This window comes from Mobula hypostoma, chromosome 2, assembly GCF_963921235.1.
Source record: "Mobula hypostoma chromosome 2, sMobHyp1.1, whole genome shotgun sequence".
Lineage (NCBI taxonomy): Eukaryota > Metazoa > Chordata > Chondrichthyes > Myliobatiformes > Myliobatidae > Mobula > Mobula hypostoma.
This window is the reverse complement of record NC_086098.1, coordinates 241,792,321-241,813,801: the sequence shown is the minus strand read 5'-3', so window position 1 is coordinate 241,813,801 and position 21,481 is coordinate 241,792,321. Positions and strand designations below refer to the sequence as shown.

The 21,481-nt window shown below is 48.3% G+C and overlaps 1 protein-coding gene across 3 annotated transcripts in view; it reads right to left on the bottom strand.

Moving 5' to 3' along the window:
* The window catches only part of mtmr11 (myotubularin related protein 11), a 40,167-nt gene extending 33,530 nt beyond the window's left edge, over window positions 1–6,637 (bottom strand). For 2 of the 3 annotated variants that reach the window (XM_063041802.1, XM_063041804.1), the window contains exons 1-2: window positions 6,497–6,637; window positions 216–276 (exon numbers count right to left, since the gene is read on the bottom strand). In XM_063041802.1, the coding sequence (XP_062897872.1) occupies window positions 216–276; window positions 6,497–6,538 (103 nt within the window). In that variant the 5' untranslated portion in view covers window positions 6,539–6,637. Of the gene's footprint in view, window positions 1–215; window positions 277–5,537; window positions 5,976–6,496 lie in introns of those variants that run through there. The other variant, XM_063041803.1, reaches the window with a different exon arrangement.
* Between the last annotated feature and the right edge of the window lie 14,844 nt (window positions 6,638–21,481).

Below are 21,481 nucleotides of genomic sequence, written 5' to 3'. Positions count from 1 at the left end.
ACTCAATACTTTGATTTATCCCTAGAACTCTCTCCCCACCATTCCCTCCCCCAATTCTCTGCAAAGTTTCCTTAAGCATCCCACTCTGCAAGCTTCCTGCCCAGACACCACATCCCATCTCTCCCGCCAGTCACTGGCTGCCCTCCCCCACCCTCACCTGCTGTCCCCACCCCTCAGGGAGAGCTCGAATCTCCCTTCTCATTGACCCCTCTTACCGGGCAGCAGCTTCACTCCCAGCACGCGCTCAGTCATTTCAAACGATGGAGCAGTCGCCGGCTGTAACAAACAGGCGGAATTCATGTCAGGCAGAGAGACTTTGCCTTTTGCACCTCCTCAAGCCTGCCCCTCGAGCGCCTGTCACAGCTGACCTCAGAGACGGGGAGGGAGGTGAAAAGGGTCACTGGAGAGCAGACTTTACCCTGGTGTTACAGTGACAGACCCGTCCCCAACGGTACTGTATAAAACCATGAGATATAGGAGCAGAATTAGGCCAATCAGCCCATCGAGTCTGCCCTGCCATTCCATCATGGCTGTCCCTCTTGACCCCATTCTCCTACCTTCTTGTAAGCTTTGACACCCTTACTAATCACGAATCTATCAATCTCTGCTTTAAATACACCCAGTGACTTGGCCTCCACAGCCGCCTGTGTCAATCAAATTCCACAGATTCACCACTCCTCATCTCCGTTCTAAACGGATATTCCTCTATTCTAAGACCATGCCTTCTGGTCCTCGGTTCACCCACACGAGAAAACACCCTCTCCACATTCACTCTGTCTAGATCACCCTCCCCCTCACCTCCATTCTTCTAAACTCCAGCAACTACAGGCCCAGAGTGATCAACACATTAACCCTTTCACTCCCAGAATCATTCTCGTGAATCTCCTCTGGATCTCTCCAGTACTAGCACGTTTTCTTAAACAAGTGGCCCAAAATGCTCCAAGCGTGGTCTGGCCAGTGCTTTATGAAGCCTCAGCGTTACATCCTTGTTCTGATATTCTAGTCCTCTCAAAATGAGAGGTTCCAAGGTTGTCAAGCCAAGGAGTGGTAGTGAGGACAAGCTCCCACTATCTAAAAGTGCTTCTCATGGCATGCACATCAAACAGCCTCTGACAACCAAGTCCAACTCCTGGCCTTCTCGTGTGGCTTAGCCCCTAAGCCCCATGGAACTATTTCTACTGACAGGAGAAGGGGCGAAGGCGGGTCCTGGCGCCTTAAAACCAGTGCTTCGGGTAGATGAAGCTCGTCAGCCTGGGAAGACAGTCCATCTAAGAGAGGGAAAACTCTGATTTCAAACCTCCACTGCCTTGCGGCCATACTCACTCATGGGAAAGGCTTCGGGAGTAAACCCTGAGGACAAATCCAGAGCTGGAGTCCCTAAGGCAGTCGGACATTGTCTTCAACCTCGTTCTGGCAACTCCTGCGACGACACTGGTGCCAAGCTGTATCGGCCCTTGCCCTTCCCTTGGGCAACATCAGTGGCGTGGAGAGGGGAGACTCGCTGCATGGGCAACTGCCAGTCTTCCATACAACCTTGCCCAGGCCTGCGCCCTGGAGACACGGACTGAAGCAAGACTTTCCAGGCGCAGACCCATGGTCTCGCAAGACGAATGAATGCCATCTCAAAATGAATACTAACATCACATTTTCCTTCCTTACCACTGACTCAACTTGCAAGTTATCCTTTAGGGAATCCTGCACAAGGACTCCCAAGTCCCTTTGAACCTTATACTTTTGACTCTTCTCCCCGGACTGAAATGATCAATGTGCCTGACCATACACATCCCTACAGTATATTCCACCTGCCACCTCTTCGCCTTTCTTCCAATCTGCCCACGACCTTTTTGCAAACTCCCTGCTTCCTCAGCACTACCTGCCTCTCCACCCATCTTTGCATCATCTGCAAACCTGGCCACAAAGCCATCAATTCCCTAATTGAAATTGTTAACGCAAGGTGAAAAGAAGCACTCCCAATACCGACCCCCGCAGAGCTCTGCTAGTCCCCAGCAGCCAATCAGAAAAGGCCCCCTTTATTCCCACTCCTTGCCTGCTGCCCGTCAGCCAAGCTTCTATCCATGTCAGCATCTTTCCTGTAATACCATGGGCTCTTATCTTGTTAAGCAATCTCATGTGTGGCGCCTTGCCAAAGGCCTTCTGAAAAATCCAAGTAAACAACATCCAATAACTCTCCTTCATCTGTCCTGCCTGTTATTTCCTGAAAGAATTACAAGATTTGTCAGGCAAGTTTTCCCCTTTCAGGAAACCATGCTGACATTGGCCTTTATCATGCACCTCCAAACACTCTGAAACCACATCCTTAATAATTTCTCTCCAAAGTCTTCCAAACCACTAAAGTCAGGCTAACTGACGTAAAATTTCCTTTCTTTTGCCTCTTAAAGAGTGGAGTGACATTTGCAAATTTTCCAGTCTTCTGGAACCATTCCAGAATCTAATAACCCGCAAGCTCTCCAGCTACCTCTTTCAAAACTCTGGTGCGTAATCCATCTGACTTATTTACATTCAGATCTTTCAGCTTCTCCTTAGTAATAGCAACTGCACTCACTTCTGCCCCCTGACACTCTTGAATTTCCGGCACACTGCACAATTCCACAGTGAAGACAGATGCAAAAATACTTAAGTCCATCCGCCATTTCTTTGTCCCTCATTACTACCTCTCCAGTGTCATTTTCCAGTGGTCCAATACCCACTCTCACCTCTCTAACTCTGTATCTACCTTTTTGTATCCTCTTTTATATTATTGGCTCGCGTACCTTCATAGGCGGGAGGAGAAGTTGGCGGCACGCCTGTGTGTGCGCAGCCCTCCGGTGAAAAATGATATCGTATCTGTTAAATAGGGGCCATGGGTAATTCTGATTTAATGGAGAATGGACGTGAAAGCACAGAGGAACATCTGGAGAAATTTCTGAAATGCCCGTTCGCTGCTGTCATTACTGCGTGATTGGGAATCTTTCGGAGGGTAGGCCTCAAAATCCCCGGCCTTGCCTGCTTTTGGCAACCGAGAAGGAGGTCGAATCGTTCGGACAGCGATGGCACTCAGTACTCGGTGTCGGAGAGCTGATCAGGGCTCGAAGTTTTCGGATGACTCAGAGTCGAATTGTGGTCTGTATGGCAGGGAGAGTTTTTCTTCCTTCTCCCGTCTGTGTGAGATGTGGGACATTTGAGAAACTTTGAACTTTACTGTGCTCACGGACTTCTTCATCAAGATATGGTATTGTTACACTGTTTGTAACTATATGTATAATTATGTGGTTTCGTCAGTTTTTTCAGTCTTGGTCTGTCCTGTGTTTTGTGATATCACACCGGAGGAAATATTGTATCATTTCTTAATGCATGCATTACTAAATGACAATAAAAGAGGACTACGTGTCTACATAATCATAGTTCACCTTTTCTTTTTATGTTTTTTTTAAAAAAGATGCCTTCTGTTGGTTTTTAAAAAGCTTCCCAATCTTCTACCTTCCCACCAAATTTTACTCTTTTGCTTTTATGCTGTCATTGACTTCCCTTGAGAACCACGGTTGCCTCACCCTCCTTACATCTTTGGGATGCATCTAACCTGAGCCTTCCAAATTGTCCCAGAAACTCCAGCCACTGCTATCCTTATGTCATCCCTTCCAGTGTCCCCTCCAGCCAACTTCGGCCAGCTCCTCTCATGCCTCTATAATTCACCGTACTCCACTAAAATCATGATTCATCTGACTTTATATTTTCCCTTTCAAATTGTAGGGTGAATTCTATCATATTATGATCTCTACCTCCTAAGGGTTCCTTTACCTCAAGTTCCCTCATCAAGTTTTGGCTCATTACACAGCACCCAATTTAGAAACCAGCCGCGCAGGGCTCAACTTACAGGCTGCTCTAAAAGCCCTCTCATCGGTATTCTACAAATTCCAACTCTTGGGATCCAGCACTAACCCGATTCTCCCCAATCTACGGACATATTGAAATGTCTCATGACTATCATAACACTGCCCTTTTAACATGCCTTTTCCATTTCCCATTGAATTTATATCCCACATCCTGCCTAATGGTCAGAGACCTGTATACAACTCCCATCAGGGTCTTTTTGCCCTGATTCTACATCTTCTGATCCAATGTCAACTCTTTCTAAGGATATAATTTTTCAAAGAGTCACCCCACCCACCTGTCGTTTTGATACAAGGTGTATTCTTGGATGTTAAGCTCTCAACCATGATCTTTTTTTCGGCCAAGGTTGCCCACAACATCATACCTGCCAATATAAGATCACTGCACTATAAGATCATCTACCTTATACTATACACTGCGTGCATTCAAATATCATACCTTCAGTCTTGTGTTCATTACCCTCTTGAATTTTAATCCCCATGTTACATTTCACTTCATCCCTCTGACTGCAGTTTTACCCTATCATCCACTTGTCCATCCTCCGTCTCACTGCAACTTGTAAACCAACTTCCCCATCCTCAGCCAGTTCCTTTCACTTCCCAACTTAGCTTAAACCTTTCCCAACAGCTCCAGCAAACCTGCCCTCAAGGCTACTGCAGGCTCTGGTGTAGCCTGTCCTTTTTGAACAGGGCGTACTGTACTTTCCCCAGAAGAGATCGCAACGATCCAGAAATCTGAAGCCCAGCTCCCCACACCAGTCCCTCAGCCATTTACCATCATCCTATTCCTGACCGGAGTAGCTGTGGCACTGGGAGTCATCCAGAGATGAGTACCTTGGAGGCCCTGTTCTTCAGTCTCTTCCCCAACTCCATATACTCCCTGCGCAGGACTTCCTTCCCCCTTCCTACCCAAGTCATCCAGTGCCAATGTGCACCATCACCTCTAGCTGTTCACCCTCCCTCTTGAGAATCTTCAGCTGCTCTGAGACATCCTGGCCACAGAATCTCATCCATTCCCCTAACTATCGAGTCCTTTGTAACCACCACTCCACCTGACTTTACCCTTCCCTGATGCATCTCGGAGCCAGCCTGGCTGCTGCTGCTGTGGTGATAGGTCAAACCCCCCAGCAGTACCCAAACGGGTACACTTGTCGCTGAGGGGAATGACCATGGGGGAACCCTGCACTGACTGCTTCCTCCCCTTACTTCTCCTGGTGGTCACCCATCCATCTGAAGCCTGCACTCTGGTCTCAGTAAAGATCATCTCGGAAGTTCTCAGCCTCCCAGATCGTCCTGAGTGTATCCAGCTCCAGTTCCCTGACTTATCAATCAGGAGCTGAGGTTATACAGTGACAGACCCGTCCCCACCGGTACCGTACCCCGGTGTTATACAGTGACAGACCCGTCCCCACCGGTACTGTACCCCAGTGTTATACAGTGACAGACCCGTCCCCACCGGTACTGTACCCCAGTGTTATACAGTGACAGACCTGTCCCCACCGGTACCATACCCCGGTGTTATACAGTGACAGACCCGTCCCCACCAGTACTGTACCCCAGTGTTATACAGTGACAGACCCGTCCCCACCAGTACTGTACCCCAGTGTTATACAGTGACAGACCCGTACACACCAGAATTCCAGACCCTACCATGACACCAAGTGCGGTCCCGGCCCATTCCACGTGATAGTTGCCTGGCTGAGGTCATCTCGAAAGTGGGGGAGGCCGGAGTTGTCTGCGCGCACACACCAACAGCTCTCGGCTGGCACCGTCACCTTTGGACTCAGGAACACGGAAGGGCCGTGGATGGGAGCAGGACAAGCTGCGTATTCATTCCCACTGGAAACTGTGACTGGTGCTCTGGCGGAACGTCAAACACCAACACTGGGCAGGGACACTCAGGATTTCTGCTCCCCATTGCTGTTCGACTCTTCGGGCTCCTCGCGTGTCCAAACCGGGCGACAGATGCACAGCCGCGCCTCCTACTCCCCTCCCCACCCGGTATCCGAACCCTGTCGTTGGTCTAGAGCAGACAGCAGACTAAACAAAGCCACGATTCACGCAGCTCGCCCCGGTCTGAAGTGCACAAAGCGAGGCTGACTCACACAGGACAGTGCCAAGCTCAGACAGAACGACAGCACACCCACCCACCCACGGAGAGCGGCTCGGGACCCCGGGAGGGGGAAAGAGTCGGGCAGACAGTTGCAGCGGGTTGAAAGCGGATTTGGGGCAGGAAGGGAGGGTGGAGGTAGACGGGGTGACCAAGGAACCTGGGGGTTGGGTAACGGTGGGGGCGGACAGGTCAGGTTGGACTTGGGGAAGGGAGAGAGGGCGGGTCAGGGGCGCCGGCGGGGTCGGTAAAAGTGGTCCCAGGCCTGGCTGAAGACCGGACCGGTGTTAGTGCGGCAGGTGTCGGTCAGGGAGTAGTGATCGGAGTCCCGGACCCGCACCGTGGACGGGCAAGAAAAGTAACGGTGCTCCCGGGCCGGTGAGCGAATGGAAGGGGGGCCGTGACCGGACACCTGGACACGCCGGGACGGGGGTCCCGAGCCGGAGACAGGCGGAGAGGAAGGGGGGCGCAGTGGCCGTCCCCCCGGGATGACACTCACCGAGCAGAGCTTGCACCGCTCGCCGGCTCCCGACTCAGCCATCGCGGGACGGCGGGGAGGAGAAGCCCCCCTGCCTCATTCGCTGCGCTCAGCCTGCAGCCCGAGGCCGCGCCACCACTTAAAGAGCCACGGAGCGGGGGCGGGGCTTCGCCGAGGGGCGGGACTACGACCAGGGGGCGGGGCCTCGTCCACCGGAAGTGTCCGGCGGAGCATTACCGCAAGTAGGGCGCGCCTTGTCTTAAAGGGAAGGTTCCTTTTCAGGGGTCCGGGGCTGCCGGCGCATTTACCATCGGCCGACAATAATGGATGCGCTATTTCACTGCAGCAGGCGGCACCTTGTTGTCTTCTCCCACTGCAGCTGGGGGGCGTGTAAAACCACAGCGGAGGGAGGACCGGGATCTGTTAATCCATAGCAATTTACACAAAATGATGGAGAAACTCAGCAGGTCAGGCAGCAACTATGGAAATGAATGAAGTCGACGCTTCATCAGGACTGAAGAGGAAATGGGAAGACGCCAGAATAAAAAGGTGGAGGGGGGTAGGGAGGGAGGACTACCTGGAAGGTGATAGGTGCAGCCAACTGGGTGTTGGGGGGAGGAATGAAGTTAGAAGCCGGGAGGTGACAGGTGGAAAAGGCGAAGGGGTGAAGATGAATGAATCTGGTAGGGGAGGAGAGAGGACCTGGGAGGAAGGGAAGAAAGAATGAGGGGGAGTTGATAGGCAGTTGAGCAGAAGAGGCCAGAGTGGGGAATAGAAGAGGAAAGGGGCAGAGGAAAAAATGATCAGGAGTAACCGAAGTTCATGCCATCAGGCTGGAGGCTACCCAGATGGAATATGAGATGTTGCTTCCCCAACCTGACCTCATCATGTCAATGTCAGAACAGAAATGGAGAAGGAATGAAGGTGCTTGGGCACTGGGAAATTCCGCTTTTGGCGGATGGAGTGAAGGTGAAGGAGTACCCTGTTAATCAAGTTCAAGTTTATTGTCATTCAACAGTACGCATGTGTGGTACCAAATGAAACAACGTTCCTCTGGACCAAGGTGCACAACAGGACAAATAAATTAACAAATAATGAGCTGTATTTATGACACAAGATATAAAGCAAATAGTATAATGCTACTGGTGTTCTAAACGTGATGAGACCAGGGCCGTGGTGGGGAGTTCAGTGGTTTTACGATCTGTGGGAAGAAGCTGTCAGTCCTGGACAGAGTGGACCACCTTCGAGTCATGTACGTTGCAGACTTGTGAAGGACTTTCAGGAGGGAGAAGCTGTAAGTAACACACACAAAACGCTGGAGGTCGGGCAGGATCAGTGGAGGGGAACAAACAGCCAATGTTTCATGCCGAGACCCTTTGTTCGGACTGGAAAGGAAGGTGAAGGGTGGGGGGGTCAGAAACCAGAAAATCCCATCAATCTCTTCGGCACTCTCTCCAGCTTACCGGCATCTTTCCCATAACAGGGTGTCCAAAACTGAGCACAATACTCCAAATGTCAAAGTTTTAGTAGTCAAAGTAAGTTCATCAAAAGCTACACATAAACAAAGACTAAGAAACAACCAATGTACAAAAGAGTTCAAAAGTTCAAAGTAAATTTATTGTCAAAGTACATGAATAAAACCATATACTAATCTCTTACTAGCTCTTCTTTCAGGTCGTCCTGACGAAGGGTCTCGGCCCGAAACGTCGACTGTACCTCTTCCTAGAGATGCTGCCTGGCCTGCTGCGTTCACCAGCAATTTTTATGTGTGTTGCTAACCTGAGATTTATTTTCTTGTGGGCATTCATAGCGGAACATAGAAATACAATAGAATCAATGAAAAACTACACAAAAGGTCTTACAAACCCCCCCTCCCCAGTGTGAAAAACCCCACCACAAAAAACAAATTGTGCAAATAAAAAATTTAAAACTGAGAAGACGAGTTGGAAAGGGCCCTTGAAATTGAGTCTGTAGATTGTGGGATCAGTGCAGTGTTGGGGTGAGTGAAGTTATCTGTGCTGGCCCGGGAGCTGACGGTTGAGGGGTAATTACTGTTCCTGAACCTGGCGGTGTGGGACACAAGTCTCCTGAACCACCTTCCCGATGGCAGCGACAAGGAGAGAGCGTGGTCTGGGTGGTGGGTGTCCTGGATGTTGGACGCTGCTTTCCTGCGACAGTGCTCCGTGTAGGTGTGCTCAGCAGTGTGGCGGGCTTTACCTGTGATGGACTGGCCTGTGTCCACCACTTTCTGTGCTTTGGCATTGATGTTTCCGTACCAGGCTGCGATGCATGCCAAGGTGGTGCCAGTGAGCTGCAGTGACGTGTGGCAGGCTGCTTACAAAACTTCTACATTGCACTCACTGCAATCTGCAGCCTGCAGTTCCCCTTTAAGCAAAGTAACGCCTACCATTCCATAGCTGGTGCGCAGCTCTCCAGTAAAAAATGATGTCGTATCTGTTAAATAGGAGCTGTGAACAATTCTGATTTGATGGAGAATGGACATGAAAGCACAGAGGAACATCTGGAGAAATTTCTGCAATGCCCGTTCGCTGCTGTCGTTACTGCGTGATTGGGAATCTTTCGGAGGGTAGGCCTCAAAATTCCCGGCCTTGCCTGCTTTTGGCAACCGAGAAGGAGGTCGAATCGTTTGGACAGAGATGGCGCTCAGTACTTGGTGTCGGAGAGCTGATCAGAGCTGGAAGTTTTCGGATGACTCAGAGTCGGACTGTGGTCGGGCATGGCAGGGAGAGTTTTTCTTCCTTCTCCCGTCTGCCTGAGATGTGGGACATTTGAGAAACTTTGAACTTTACTGTGCTCACAGACTTTCTTCATCAAGTTATGGTATTGTTGCACTGTTGTAACTATATGTTATAATTATGTGGTTTTGTCAGTTTGTTCAGTCTTGGTTTGTCCTGTGTTTCGTGATAACACACCGGAGGAAATAATGTATCATTTCTTAATGCATGCATTACTAAATGACAATGAAAGGGGACTACGTGTCTTCATAATCTAAACCTGTTTAACCGCTTTAATGAACTAGAAATTTCACTATCTTCAGCAGACTTAACTCTCAAGCATCCAGGTACGGCACGGTTAAGTGGAAAAAGGTTCATCACCAGAGCTGGAAGAGAGGGAGCAGGGGAGAACTCCAGACCAGACTGAAACACAAAGGAATGAAACTTCCTCCACCCAGCATCGTGTTAGAAAATGTACAGTCGCCGGAGAACGAGAATGAGAACCTAAGGGTAAGATTGCTATATCGGAGGGAGATGAGGAATTGCTGTGTCCTGTGTTACACGGAGACATGGTTCACTCTGGACATGCAGGATATGTTAGAAGACCCGTAGGGTTCTTGATACACAGGGTGGACCAGACTGCTGATTCGGAGAAGACAAAAGATGGAGGGTCTGTGTTTCAGGATAAATGCTTTGTGGTGCTTGGAAACATCAGTTTTGTTGTACTCTTGTTACCCTGACCTGGAACATCTAACAATCATTATCCAGGTCCGGGAAACAAGAGTAGAACAACTGCCGACCATTCTGCTTACGAGAAGAGTTCTCTGTGATCCTGACTGTGGTTTACATACCGCCAATAGCCGATGTTAATCAGGCTCTTGAGATGTTGATTGCTGCCATCATCAAACAAGAAATGGCCCACTCCACACATTTAAAGCCATGGTCATGGACTTCAATCGGGCTTCTACGAAGAAATCTCTGCTCGCTTATCATCAGCAAATGACCTGCAGCACCAGGGGTCCCAATACACTGGACCACTGGAATCCTACAATAAGGAATGCCTACCATTCCATGGCTAGACCACATTTTAGGAAATCTGATCACTTGGCTGTCCTTCTCCTACCTCGTACTGCAGAGACGAACAAGCAAAGCTCCAGAGACTAGTACAACAGAGCTGAGGCGACGGGCGGCTGTGGGCTTGCTTCAAGTGGTAGGAGGAACCGTGCTTTAGGACTCATTTGAGGATCTGAATGTATATACCATAGTTGTCACGGACTCTATAAAAACTGTCACAGACAAGTGTGTTATTTTTGTAACTTGAAAACATTAAACTAATTCAAAGGAAGACAGGGGAGTCTGAAATGTGAGTCTAACTTTGTGTTATTTTAAGCGAGGCACGCATGTATTACATGATAACGTAACGATGTATGCAATTCACATATTTTTACATATAACCCATAATTATTTAAATGAACAAGAATGCTTAATCAAACAATATATATGATTTCTTAAATATTACTGAAATATCAAATAGACAACACTCCTCCCTGCTTAGCTATAAACTTAGCAACTCAACTATAACTTAGAGTGCTCAGCTATAAACACAGTATATTATATAATGCACTGACTATATACAGACATCCACAGCATTGTCGACGTTTAAATAGTTGCATTCATGCCTGAAGATCTAGTCGCTGTGGGAGATTCCTTAATCTTGTGGGATAACATCTTTTCTTATGGGGGAGGGGGATTCACTCTCCTTGGCAGGTGAGGCCTGAGCGTCAGGCTCTGGGGCCTCCTCTGTGGTGGTGTCGCAGTTGACTCTGAGACTACAGGAAGTGGTTCTGACAGTGGTAGCTGCTTTTCTAGCTTGTGCGTCTTGATCTTGGGAAGGTGCATTTAGCTCTCTGAGTATTCACTTATTTAGCATTCTCTTGCTCCCTTTATGATCTGATCTCTCCCCTTTGATTCCATATCCACAACTTCGTCTGATGAATTCTCTGTTTTCGTATCTCCACCGACTCCTTTTAGTTTGGCCTTCCATCCATCTGGCTGGTCTCTGGTCTTTGCATCTACTTTCACAAACACCTTTTTGTCTCCCACTTGAAGTTCATGACAAAACCCTAATGCACGCAGAGTAGATTCTGGTTCTTTAGACTCACAAATGCCGAATGCTTAAAACATTCCTGAAGCTCCTTGTCACTTTCACGCTTCCTCTGAGAAGCATGGTCCTTCCTTGGTCCAATATGCTTTCCAACCAGAGGCACAGAGGCTGGCACCAACACTTGTTTGCCCTCTGCTGGGCAGTGGTCCATGGGTGTTAGGCATGGAGTCAGTTGTGGCATCATCCAGTACCTTTCCTAGTTCACTTTCAGATGACTCTGTTGCCGGGGATGTGCCACACAAATGGTGGATGGATCCCCAATCAAGTTGTAGTTGTCTCAGCCAACCATACCCCACGATTTACCAGTTACAAGCTCAATGTGGCTTGTTGGTTGTTGTATTTCACTGTCATGGACGTCATTCCCACAGGAGTTATCTTTTCTCCAGTACAAGTTCTTAGCTGAATGTCTACAGGTTCACTTTGGTGTCTTTGACATGCTGTTCTAACTTATTTTGTGGAATGACTGAAACAGTGTCCAATTCTATTTTAATTAATTTGCCGTTCACTTCTGGCATAAACCATATTGCTCATCTATTGTTAGTTTTCACATGTAAATCTCAAGGGTACTCAGTCCTGTGTCTCACACATCAGATTTTTCACCAACAGCAGATTAGTGCTCTTTTCAACTCTGCAACTTTTTCTCTTCTTTGTGCAATCCATTTAGTTTATCTGCCCATCATGCTCCTTGTATGTGACCTACTTTGTTGCATTTTCCACAGGTTTTGTCTTTGAATCTGTATTGTTCTGGTGTATGTGAGCCCCTGTCACAATAGTAACACAATTTGTTTGACCAGACCAGTTTCTGTTTAGACTTTGCAATTTTGTTCCACTCATTCTCATTCCTGACTGCAACTCAATTGCATCTCTGTCTGCTATTTCCATTAATACAGGAATTTCAGTATAAGTTGTGCTTCAGTTGGGGACTGATTTTGAATGCTTTCTTGTAAGATCCACAAACTAAATAATCTCTCAGTGCATCATTAAGCCTATGATTGAACTGACAAAGTTCAGACAATTACTTCAATTCAGCCGCGTACATTGAAAGACAGACCCCTTCTTTTTGATTCCGCTTATGAAACCCTGAAGCATTCTGCAATCGACAATGAGATTTGCTCCTGCATTACTTTCACAATATCAGCAAATCTCATTTTGGATTGTTTTGTTGGAACAGTTAAACTTCAAAGCAAACTGTATGCCTTTAAACCCAATTCACTCAGCAAAGTTTCTCACTGGCTATAGCATTTGCTTCAAAACATTGTTCAATGAGTCAATCTTTCCGATGTAGCCAGCCATTTCTGCTTTTTTTTTAATGATTATTATCACTTGGTACACACTCTTTATGAAACCGTGAATTCTTTCATTTACTACCTTTTAAAAAAAACTCAACAGTCTCTATATGTGCTGGTTTGTGTTTTCTTTTACTCCCCACTCCTCACTGTTTTTTTTAGTTTGAACATCTTACTTTGCTTCAACAGCCACCTCAGGCTTTGTTTTACCTCATCGCCAATATTATGTTTTGTAACTTCAAAACATTAAACTAATTCAAAGGAAGACATGGGAGTCCGAAAAGTGAGTTTAACTTCACGCTTACTTTAAGCGAGGTGTGCCACGTATCACGCGGTAGCGTGGTGACATATGCGATTCAAATATTTTTATATATAACCCGTAATTAGTTATTCAAATAAACAAGAAGGCTTAATCAAACAATATATACACACACAAGATTACTCAAATCTTATTGAAATACTAAATGCAACAGAGTCATTTGGTGACAAAATCATTTGGAGTCTCTTCAACCAGAAGCCCTGGATGAACTATGAGATCGGCAATCTGCTGAGGACTAAACTAGTGGAATTCCGGTCTGGTGACCAAGTAAGATACAAGAGGTACAATCTCTGGAAAGTCATCTCATTGGCAAAGTGGCATTTCTGGACCAAACTTGAATCTCCGTGACAGGGCTTGAATGCTATCACCTCCAACAAAGTGAAACCAAGCGACATATATGACAACATTGCTTTGCTCCCCAATGAGAATGCTTTCAATGCTCATTCTGACATGGAGAAACCATTATAACCTCCCATTGACCTCCCCCCCCATGACCCTGTGATTTCAGTCTCTGAGGCCAACGTGAGTGCATCCCTCAAGAGGGCAAACCCACAGGAAGCACCCAGCCCAGATGGGGGTACCTAGCCAAGTACAAAAGACCTGTGCTGACCAACTGGCTGGAGAGTTCAGCAATATCTTTAACCTCTTGCTTCAGCAGTCTGAGGTAACCACCTGATTCAAGCAAGTTTCAACTATACTGGTGATCACCTTAAAGACCGTTGTCCAGTAGCAATCACATTCACTGTGATGAAGTGCTTTGAGAGGTTGGTGATGAAACCCATTAACTCCTGACCGAGAAGTGACATGGATCTACCTCAATTTGCCGACCTGCACAACAGGTCCACAGCAGATGCGATTTCATTGGCCCTTCACTCACCCCTGGAACATCTGGACAGCGAAGATACAAACAACAAGGTGCTCTTCACTGACTGCTCTCATCCCTTCAATCGAATCAATAAGCTTCAAGACCCTGGTCTCAATATCTCCACGTGCAATTTGCTCACTTGCAGACCCCAGTCAGTTGGGATTGGCAACAACATGTCTTCCACAATCTCCATCAGCACTGGTGCACCACAGGGCTGTGTGTTTATCCCCAGGCTCTACTCACTTTGTACTTATGACTGTTAGGCTAAGCACACCTTCAAAGGCATATGGAGCTGATTACTGCTTGTGACACCATTGTCGTTGGCCAAGTCAGAGGGATGACAAGTCAGCATGCAGGAGGGAGATTAAAAGCCTGGCTGAGTGGTGTCACAACAAGTCCAAGGAGCTGATCATTGACTGTAGGAGGTCCATGAGCCAGTCCTCAGTGGTGGACCAGAGCTGGAGATTGTCAAAACTATAAATTCCTCTGTGTTATTCTTTGGAGGATCTGTCCTGGGCTCCGTATGTAAGTGCAATTACTAAGAAAGCACGGCAGCACCTCGACTTCCTTAGCCGTTTGCTATGACTGCTTGATTTGGCATGACACCTAAAACTTTGACAGACTTCTATAGATGTGTGGTGGAGAGTATATTGACTGGCCGCGTCACAGCCTGGTATGGAAACCCCAATGCCCTTGAATGGAAAACCCTACAAAAAGCAGTGGATACGGAGCAGACCGTCACGGGTAAAGCCCTCTCCGCCATCGAGCGCATCTACACAGAGCATTGTCACAGGAGAGCAGCATCCATCATCAGCAACTCCCACCACCCAGGCCGTGCTCTCTACTCGCTGCTGCCATCAGGAAGGAGATACAGGAGCCTCAGGACCTGCACCAGCAGGTTCAGGAACAGTTATTAACCCTGAACCGTCCGGCTCTTCAAACAAAGGAGATAGTTTCACTCAGCTTCGCTCGTTCCATCACTGAACTGTTCCCACAACCTATAGACTCACTTTCAAGGGCTCCTCATCTCAGGTTCTCGATATTTATTGCTTATTTATTTATGATTATCATTTTGTTTGTGTTTTTTTTCTTGTTTCTTTGTATAGCCATAAGAAAATGAATCTCAGGGTTGTGCATGGTGACATATATGTATTTTGGTAATAAATTTACTTTGATGTATTCGGGTCACCACGCTGCAGAGGACGGCTGCACTGGTGTAAAGGGGAGACATGCAGGGCTGCTGGCTGAGATGAAGAGTCATGACGATGAGGGAAGGTGATGTACTTAAGCTCATCACACCCACTGGGGCATAGGCCGCTGACAGGAGCACACCAGAGCCCTCTGTGCTGGGCCGGTCTTCCGAGTTGTCCCCAGGCGTAGCCCGTCTTTGAAGATCCTTCCTCTCCCAGGATGGTGACTATGGAGCTTCTGTGGTTCTGGGTTTGGGTTGCTAGCACCTTGCCCAACCCGCCTCCTTCTGCAGTCGGACTTGGTGGTCCAAGTTCAAGTTTATTGTTCTCATAGGTAAAGAAAAAGGAGTTTTTAGCAGCTCTACAATATCCTCAACACAGGAGTCCCCCAGGGCTGTGCACTAAGCCCCTTCCTTTACTCTCTGTACACCCATGACTGTGTCACCCCCCGACAGCTCCAGTCAAAGTCAAAGTCTGTCCCGAGCCTTGTGGCCCATCAGGCTGGTGCTTATGCCGGTTTCTGTGGCGTGAAGCGACTGAGAGTACAAGACTCTCCCCTGGATAGGATGCCAGTCTGTCACGAGGTTAACCCCCAGCATTTTTGCCGGTACCCATTTTCAGCTGGGTGGACTGGAGCAGCGTGTGGTTAAGTGCCTTGCTCAAAGACACAACACGCTGCCTCGGCTGAGACTTGAACCCACGACCTTCGGATCGTGAGCCCAACGCCCTAACCACTTGGCCACGCGCCACACACCCACAGCTCCAATCTGCTAATTAAATTTTCTGACGATACTACATTGATTGGCCTATTCTCAAATAATAACGAGGCAGCTACAGAGAAGAAGTCATCACCCTGACACAGTGGTGTCAAGAAAACAACCTCTCCCCTCAACGTCGCGAAAACAAAGGAGCTGGTTGTGGGCTGCAGGAGGAATGGAGACAGGCTCACCTCTAATGACGTCAATGGATCTGGGGTTGAGAGGGGGAACAGCTTTAAGTTCCTCGGCATCCACATCACTGAGGATCTCACGTGGTCTGTACACACCAGCTGTGTGGTGAAAAAGGCACAGAAGTGTCTCTTTCACCTCAGACGGTTGAAGAAGTTTGGTATGGGCCCCCAAATCCTAAGAACTTTCTACAGGGGCACAATTGAGAGCATCCTGACTGGCTGCATCACTGCCTGGTGTGGGAACTGTACTTCCCTCAATCGCAGGACTCTGCAGAGAGTGGTGCGGACAGCCCAGCGCAGCTGTAGATGTGAACTTCCCACTATTCAGGACATTTACAAAGACAGGTGTGTAAAAAGGGCCCGAAGGATCATTGGGGACCTGAGTCATCCCAACCACAAACTATTCCAGCTGCTATTATCCGGGAAACGGTACCGCAGCATAAAAGCCAGGATCGACAGGCTCCGGGACAGCTCCTTCCACCAGGCCATCGGACTGATTAATTCACGCTGATACAATTGTATATCTAAGCTATACTGACCGTTCTGTTGTACATAATATTATTACAAATGACTATAAATTGCACATTGCACATTTAGATGGAGACGTAACATAAAGATTTTTACTCCTCATGTATGTGAAGTCAATTCAATTACAAACATGGTAAACAGAAGTTAAAATAAACTGACACCTTCATCAATGACACGTTTAACAGGAGCCCTGTTTTCCTGGAACCTCAGCGCATTTAGTCTACTCTATGTGGGACATGGGGGAGGGTGTGTGAGGATGATGTGAGAAGCTGGGAGATATCTCCACCTTCTCATTCTGCCTTCTTCCCGCTTCCTGTCCAGACCCGATGCAGGGTCCCAGCCCGAAACATTGACATTTCCATGCTGCCTGACCTGCTGAGTTCCTCCAGCATTGTGATAGTGTGATTGTGTGTGTGTGTGTGTGTGTGTGTTGGTCAAGAGTTCAACTGCAGGTGGGATTTTCCTGGCCTCGATACGCTGCTCTCAACCATCAGGGTAACAGAGACACACGTATCTGTCCACTGCTTATCAGATGCAGCTTAGAGCTCAGCAGCGTCAACCCCCTCCAACCATGACACACCTCCCGGGCCACTGCACTTCCTCCTCGGGAAACCATAGTCACCATGGATTGGGAATAACGTCTCTTCCTCACGGACCATCAATGCAGGTGCGGCTCAAAGCTGCATGAGTATCCGCCCCCTAAACACGCACCATCGTGTGGTCAAGCACGGCCCTGAACAGGTCAGCGAGAGGACAACCGGATAAGTAATAGCTCGACAACCCCTCCCTCTCTCTCTCCCTCAACATAAACACAAGAGAAAATCTGCAGGTGCTGGAAATCCAGAGCAACACACGCAAAATGATGAGGAACTCAGCGGGTCAGGCAGCGTCTATGGAGAGGAATGAACAGTCGACATTTCAGGCCGAGACCCTTCATCAGGATGACACTTGTGGGCTGCCGCCCCCCCCCAGCACATCCTCAGACTGTGTTGGTCGTTGACAATACATTTGATGTACGTGTGACAAACAAAGCCAATCTTTAACACGCAAACACGAGGAATTCTGCAGACGCTGGAAATTCAAGCAACACACATCAAAGTTGCTGGTGAACACAGCAGGCCAGGCGGCACCTCTAGGAAGAGGTACAGTCGACGTTTCGGGCTGACTGTACCTCTTCCTAGGGATGCTGCCTGGTCTGCTGCGTTCACCAGCAACTTTGATGTGTGTTGCTTCAGTCTTTAACATCTCGGATGACCTGTCCTGGGCCCAGCACACAGTGACAACGGAGGCACATCAATGTCTTTCCTAGGAGGTTCAGGTAGTTAAGGTCATCACCAAGCCCGAACACACTTTACAGATATATTGTTTAAAGTATCCTGACTGGTGATATCCCGGCTATTCCAACACGAGGACGCAGAGAGTTCAGAGGCAGCCCTCCCCACGATCGGTACCTCTACGGGAGGTACTGCCTCGAGAAGACAGTCTCTATCATCAAGCATCCATCTGGGCCAAGCCGTCACAACAGTGGCTATAATTCATTTGGAGCTTGAGGAGGCTTGGTATGTCACCAAAAATCACCCGCAGATTTCTGGAGATGTACTGTGGAGAGCATTCTAACTGGCTGCATCACTGTCTGGAATGCAAGGGCCACTGCACAGGATCGGAAAAGGCTGCAGAAAGTTGTAAACTCAGGCAGCTCCATCACGGGCACCAGCCTCCCCAGCATTGAGAACACCTTCAAAAGGCAATGCCTCAGAAAAGTGGCATCCGTCATTAAGGACCCCCATCACCCAGGACATGCCCTCTTCTCATTGCTACCATCGAGGAGGAGGTACAGGAGACTGGAGACAGTTGCCAGAGGAAGTGGTCGAGGCAGGTATGTAGGGTAACATAATTGGGAGAAATGTACATAATTCACAACCACTGCCATTGGGTTGGGGGCTTCACTTTAAGAGGCTGGTCTGACGTGATGATGTTACGTAAAGATTTTTAGCGGGCTTGTGTGTTTACATTTTGGAGTTCAGTAAAATGTGTTAAGGGTTTCATTAAACATAAAACACCTGACTTCATTTTATTTGTGAAAACCTGCATTGGTGAACCGAACGCTGTAGGACAATCCCAGAAGGTATTGAACATGTCTGCCAGTGCAATCACTTTGGAACTGCCAGAAGTTTTGGGAGCAAAATGCATCGCTTGGTTTGCACAATCTGAGGCCCAATTCAAAATCTCTGCGGACAACACCACATATTCGTTCAGTAGTTCCATGACTATGAGAGTGGGGAGTCTACTACAACACCCACCCGAACAGGATGAATACCGATTGCTGGAAACTCACCTTTTACAGTCTCTTGGGCTATCGGAGTCTGAGCGTGCCAAACAGTTGCTCCCCTCGCCCGGTCTCGGCGATGGTAAGCTATCAAAGCTGTCAAGGACAGGTGTGTAAAAAGGGCCCAAAGGATCATTGGGAACCGAAGTCACTCCAACCACAATCTATTCCAGCTGCTACCATCCAGGAAACAGTACCACAGCATAAAAGCCAGGACCGACAGGCTCTGGGACAGCTTCTTCCACCAGGCCATCAGACTGATGAACTCATGCTGATTTAAGCGTAATCTATATTACATTGACTTCTATTTATTATAAATTATTATAAATTACTATGATTGCACAAGGCACATTTAGATGGAGATGTAACATAAACATTTTCGCTTCTCATGTATGTAAAGGATCTGAGAAATAAAGTCAATTAAATTCAATTCATGCAGGAAATGCCTGATCAAGTCTGCATAGCCTTCACTAATGCACCCGTGATGGACTATAGGAAGCTTGCTAAAATAACACTGGTTCATCATCCCTCCTCCTTTCTCTACCCCAATAAACCCGGTCAACAAGGCTCCCAACATACGGATGCCCACGGCTGTGAAACAGACTACACCAGGACTGTTTTTACCACGCTCGCTTTGGTACGAACACTAGGAAGTGCCGATGCCTTGCAGCTTCAACAGTGCCAGCTCATTGGTTCAGAGGTCTGTGAACACGGTGGGTTCCAGCTGCCAGGGACGTCTACTGTACATTACGGACACCCTTTCAGGGCGACGTTTCCTGTGTGACACGGGTGCTCAAGTGAGTGTGCTGCCAGCATGGCCGACTGATCAGAGGGCAAAGAGCAATGAAACCTCACCAAAGGCCGCCAATGGCTGCAGGATCCAGACTCGACACGGGACACGCTGGGTGACGCTCTGCTTCAGTGGGTGACATTACACGTGGGACATAGTCCTGGCTAAGGTGGCTAGACATCTGCTCGGTGCGGATTTCCTGTGTATCCAAGGACTGTTGATCAATTGTTGAACTGTCGGCTTGTGGATGTCAAGGACTTACCCTGCTCCCCCAGTAAGTTCCCCACAGTGACTCTGTCAAACAGGTGAACCACCGCATGTGAGTTTACCCGACTGCTGGGCGAATTCCCAAACCTCACCAAGCCCACATTCTCCACCACAGTCACAAAACATGGGTGCGAGCAGCACATTTCCACAACTGGCCCACCGGTCCATGCCCATGAGTGTAGACTGGACCCAGAAAATCTGGCAACTGCTCAGTCCGTGTTTGCCATCGTGGAAGGACTCGGAATTGTAGGCCGCTCAAGTAGCCCCTGGGCTTCACCCCTCCGTGTGGTCTCCCAGTCCGATGGTGGTTTCCACCCACGTGGCGATTACTGACGCCTTAACAAGGCCACCACCCCCGATTGTTACCTGGTCCCACACTTCCAAGACTTTTTGGCATGTTTAGCCAGAAAATTAATTGTTTCCAAAGTTGATCTAGTCCAAGTAGCATCAGGTGCCTGTGTGCTCAGAGGACATTCCCAAAAGCCCTTTTGGCCTTTTAAAGTTCCTGCACATGCCATTTGGGCGGAAAATGTAGCACAGATTTTCCAATGGCTGATGGACTCTGTATTAAAAAGACTTAGATTTTCTTCTTGTTTGCCTGGATGACATACTTGTTGCCAATGTGTCCAAATCTGAACACGCATCACATCTCCCCCCACCACTTTTCAAGTGCTTAAGCCAACGCGGGCTGATGATTAATCCCGCTAAATGCCAGTTTGGGTCATCAGCCATTGACTTTCTTGGCCATCGCATCTCCGCAGAACGTGCAAAACCCCTCCCGTCAAAAGTAACCATTAATATGGATTTCCCACCACCATGCACTATTAAAAAACTATGAGTTTTGAGGCATGGTGAATTTCTATCACTGCTTTGTTCCACGAGCTGCTAAACTCACACTTCCCCTGTATTGGGCCCTTAAAGGCAATACCGTACCCCTGATCACATGCTTGACTGGTCAGCGGACCAGGGCATTTGAATGTACCAATCAAGCTCTTCCTAATGTAAACCAGCTGGTGCACCCACTCCCCAATGCACCCACAGCCATTACTATTGACGCTTCAGACTATGCTGTGGGTGCTGTGCACGAACAGTTGGTCAGAGTCATGTGGCAGCCACTTGCCTTCTTCAGCCAGTGGCTCCATCTGCTGAAAAGAAGCACTGCACGTTTGACCGTGAGCTTCTCGGCCCTGATCTGGCTGTCCACCATTTTCATTTTCACAGTGGTTGTTGACCACAAACACCTCGTGCACACGATGGCCAACATATCAGACCCTTGGCCTGCACGGCAGCCACACCATCTAGTCTACATATCAGAGTTCACAACTGACACACAATGTATCAAGGGGAAAAATAATGCTGTGCCCTATTGCCTCTCACGGCCGGTCACTGAGGCTGTACACATAGGGGTTGGCAATGCCAGCATGGCAGCTGACCCATAAGTCCAGGTTTACCGAACAGCAGTCACGGGCCTGTGGTTGGCTGACATTAAGTTCAGGGAAGCCAGGGTTTCTCTCCTGTGTGATGTTTCAACTGGTTGCCCCCACCCCAGAGTGCCCGCAAACTGGAGGCAGACTGTTCCTGACTCCA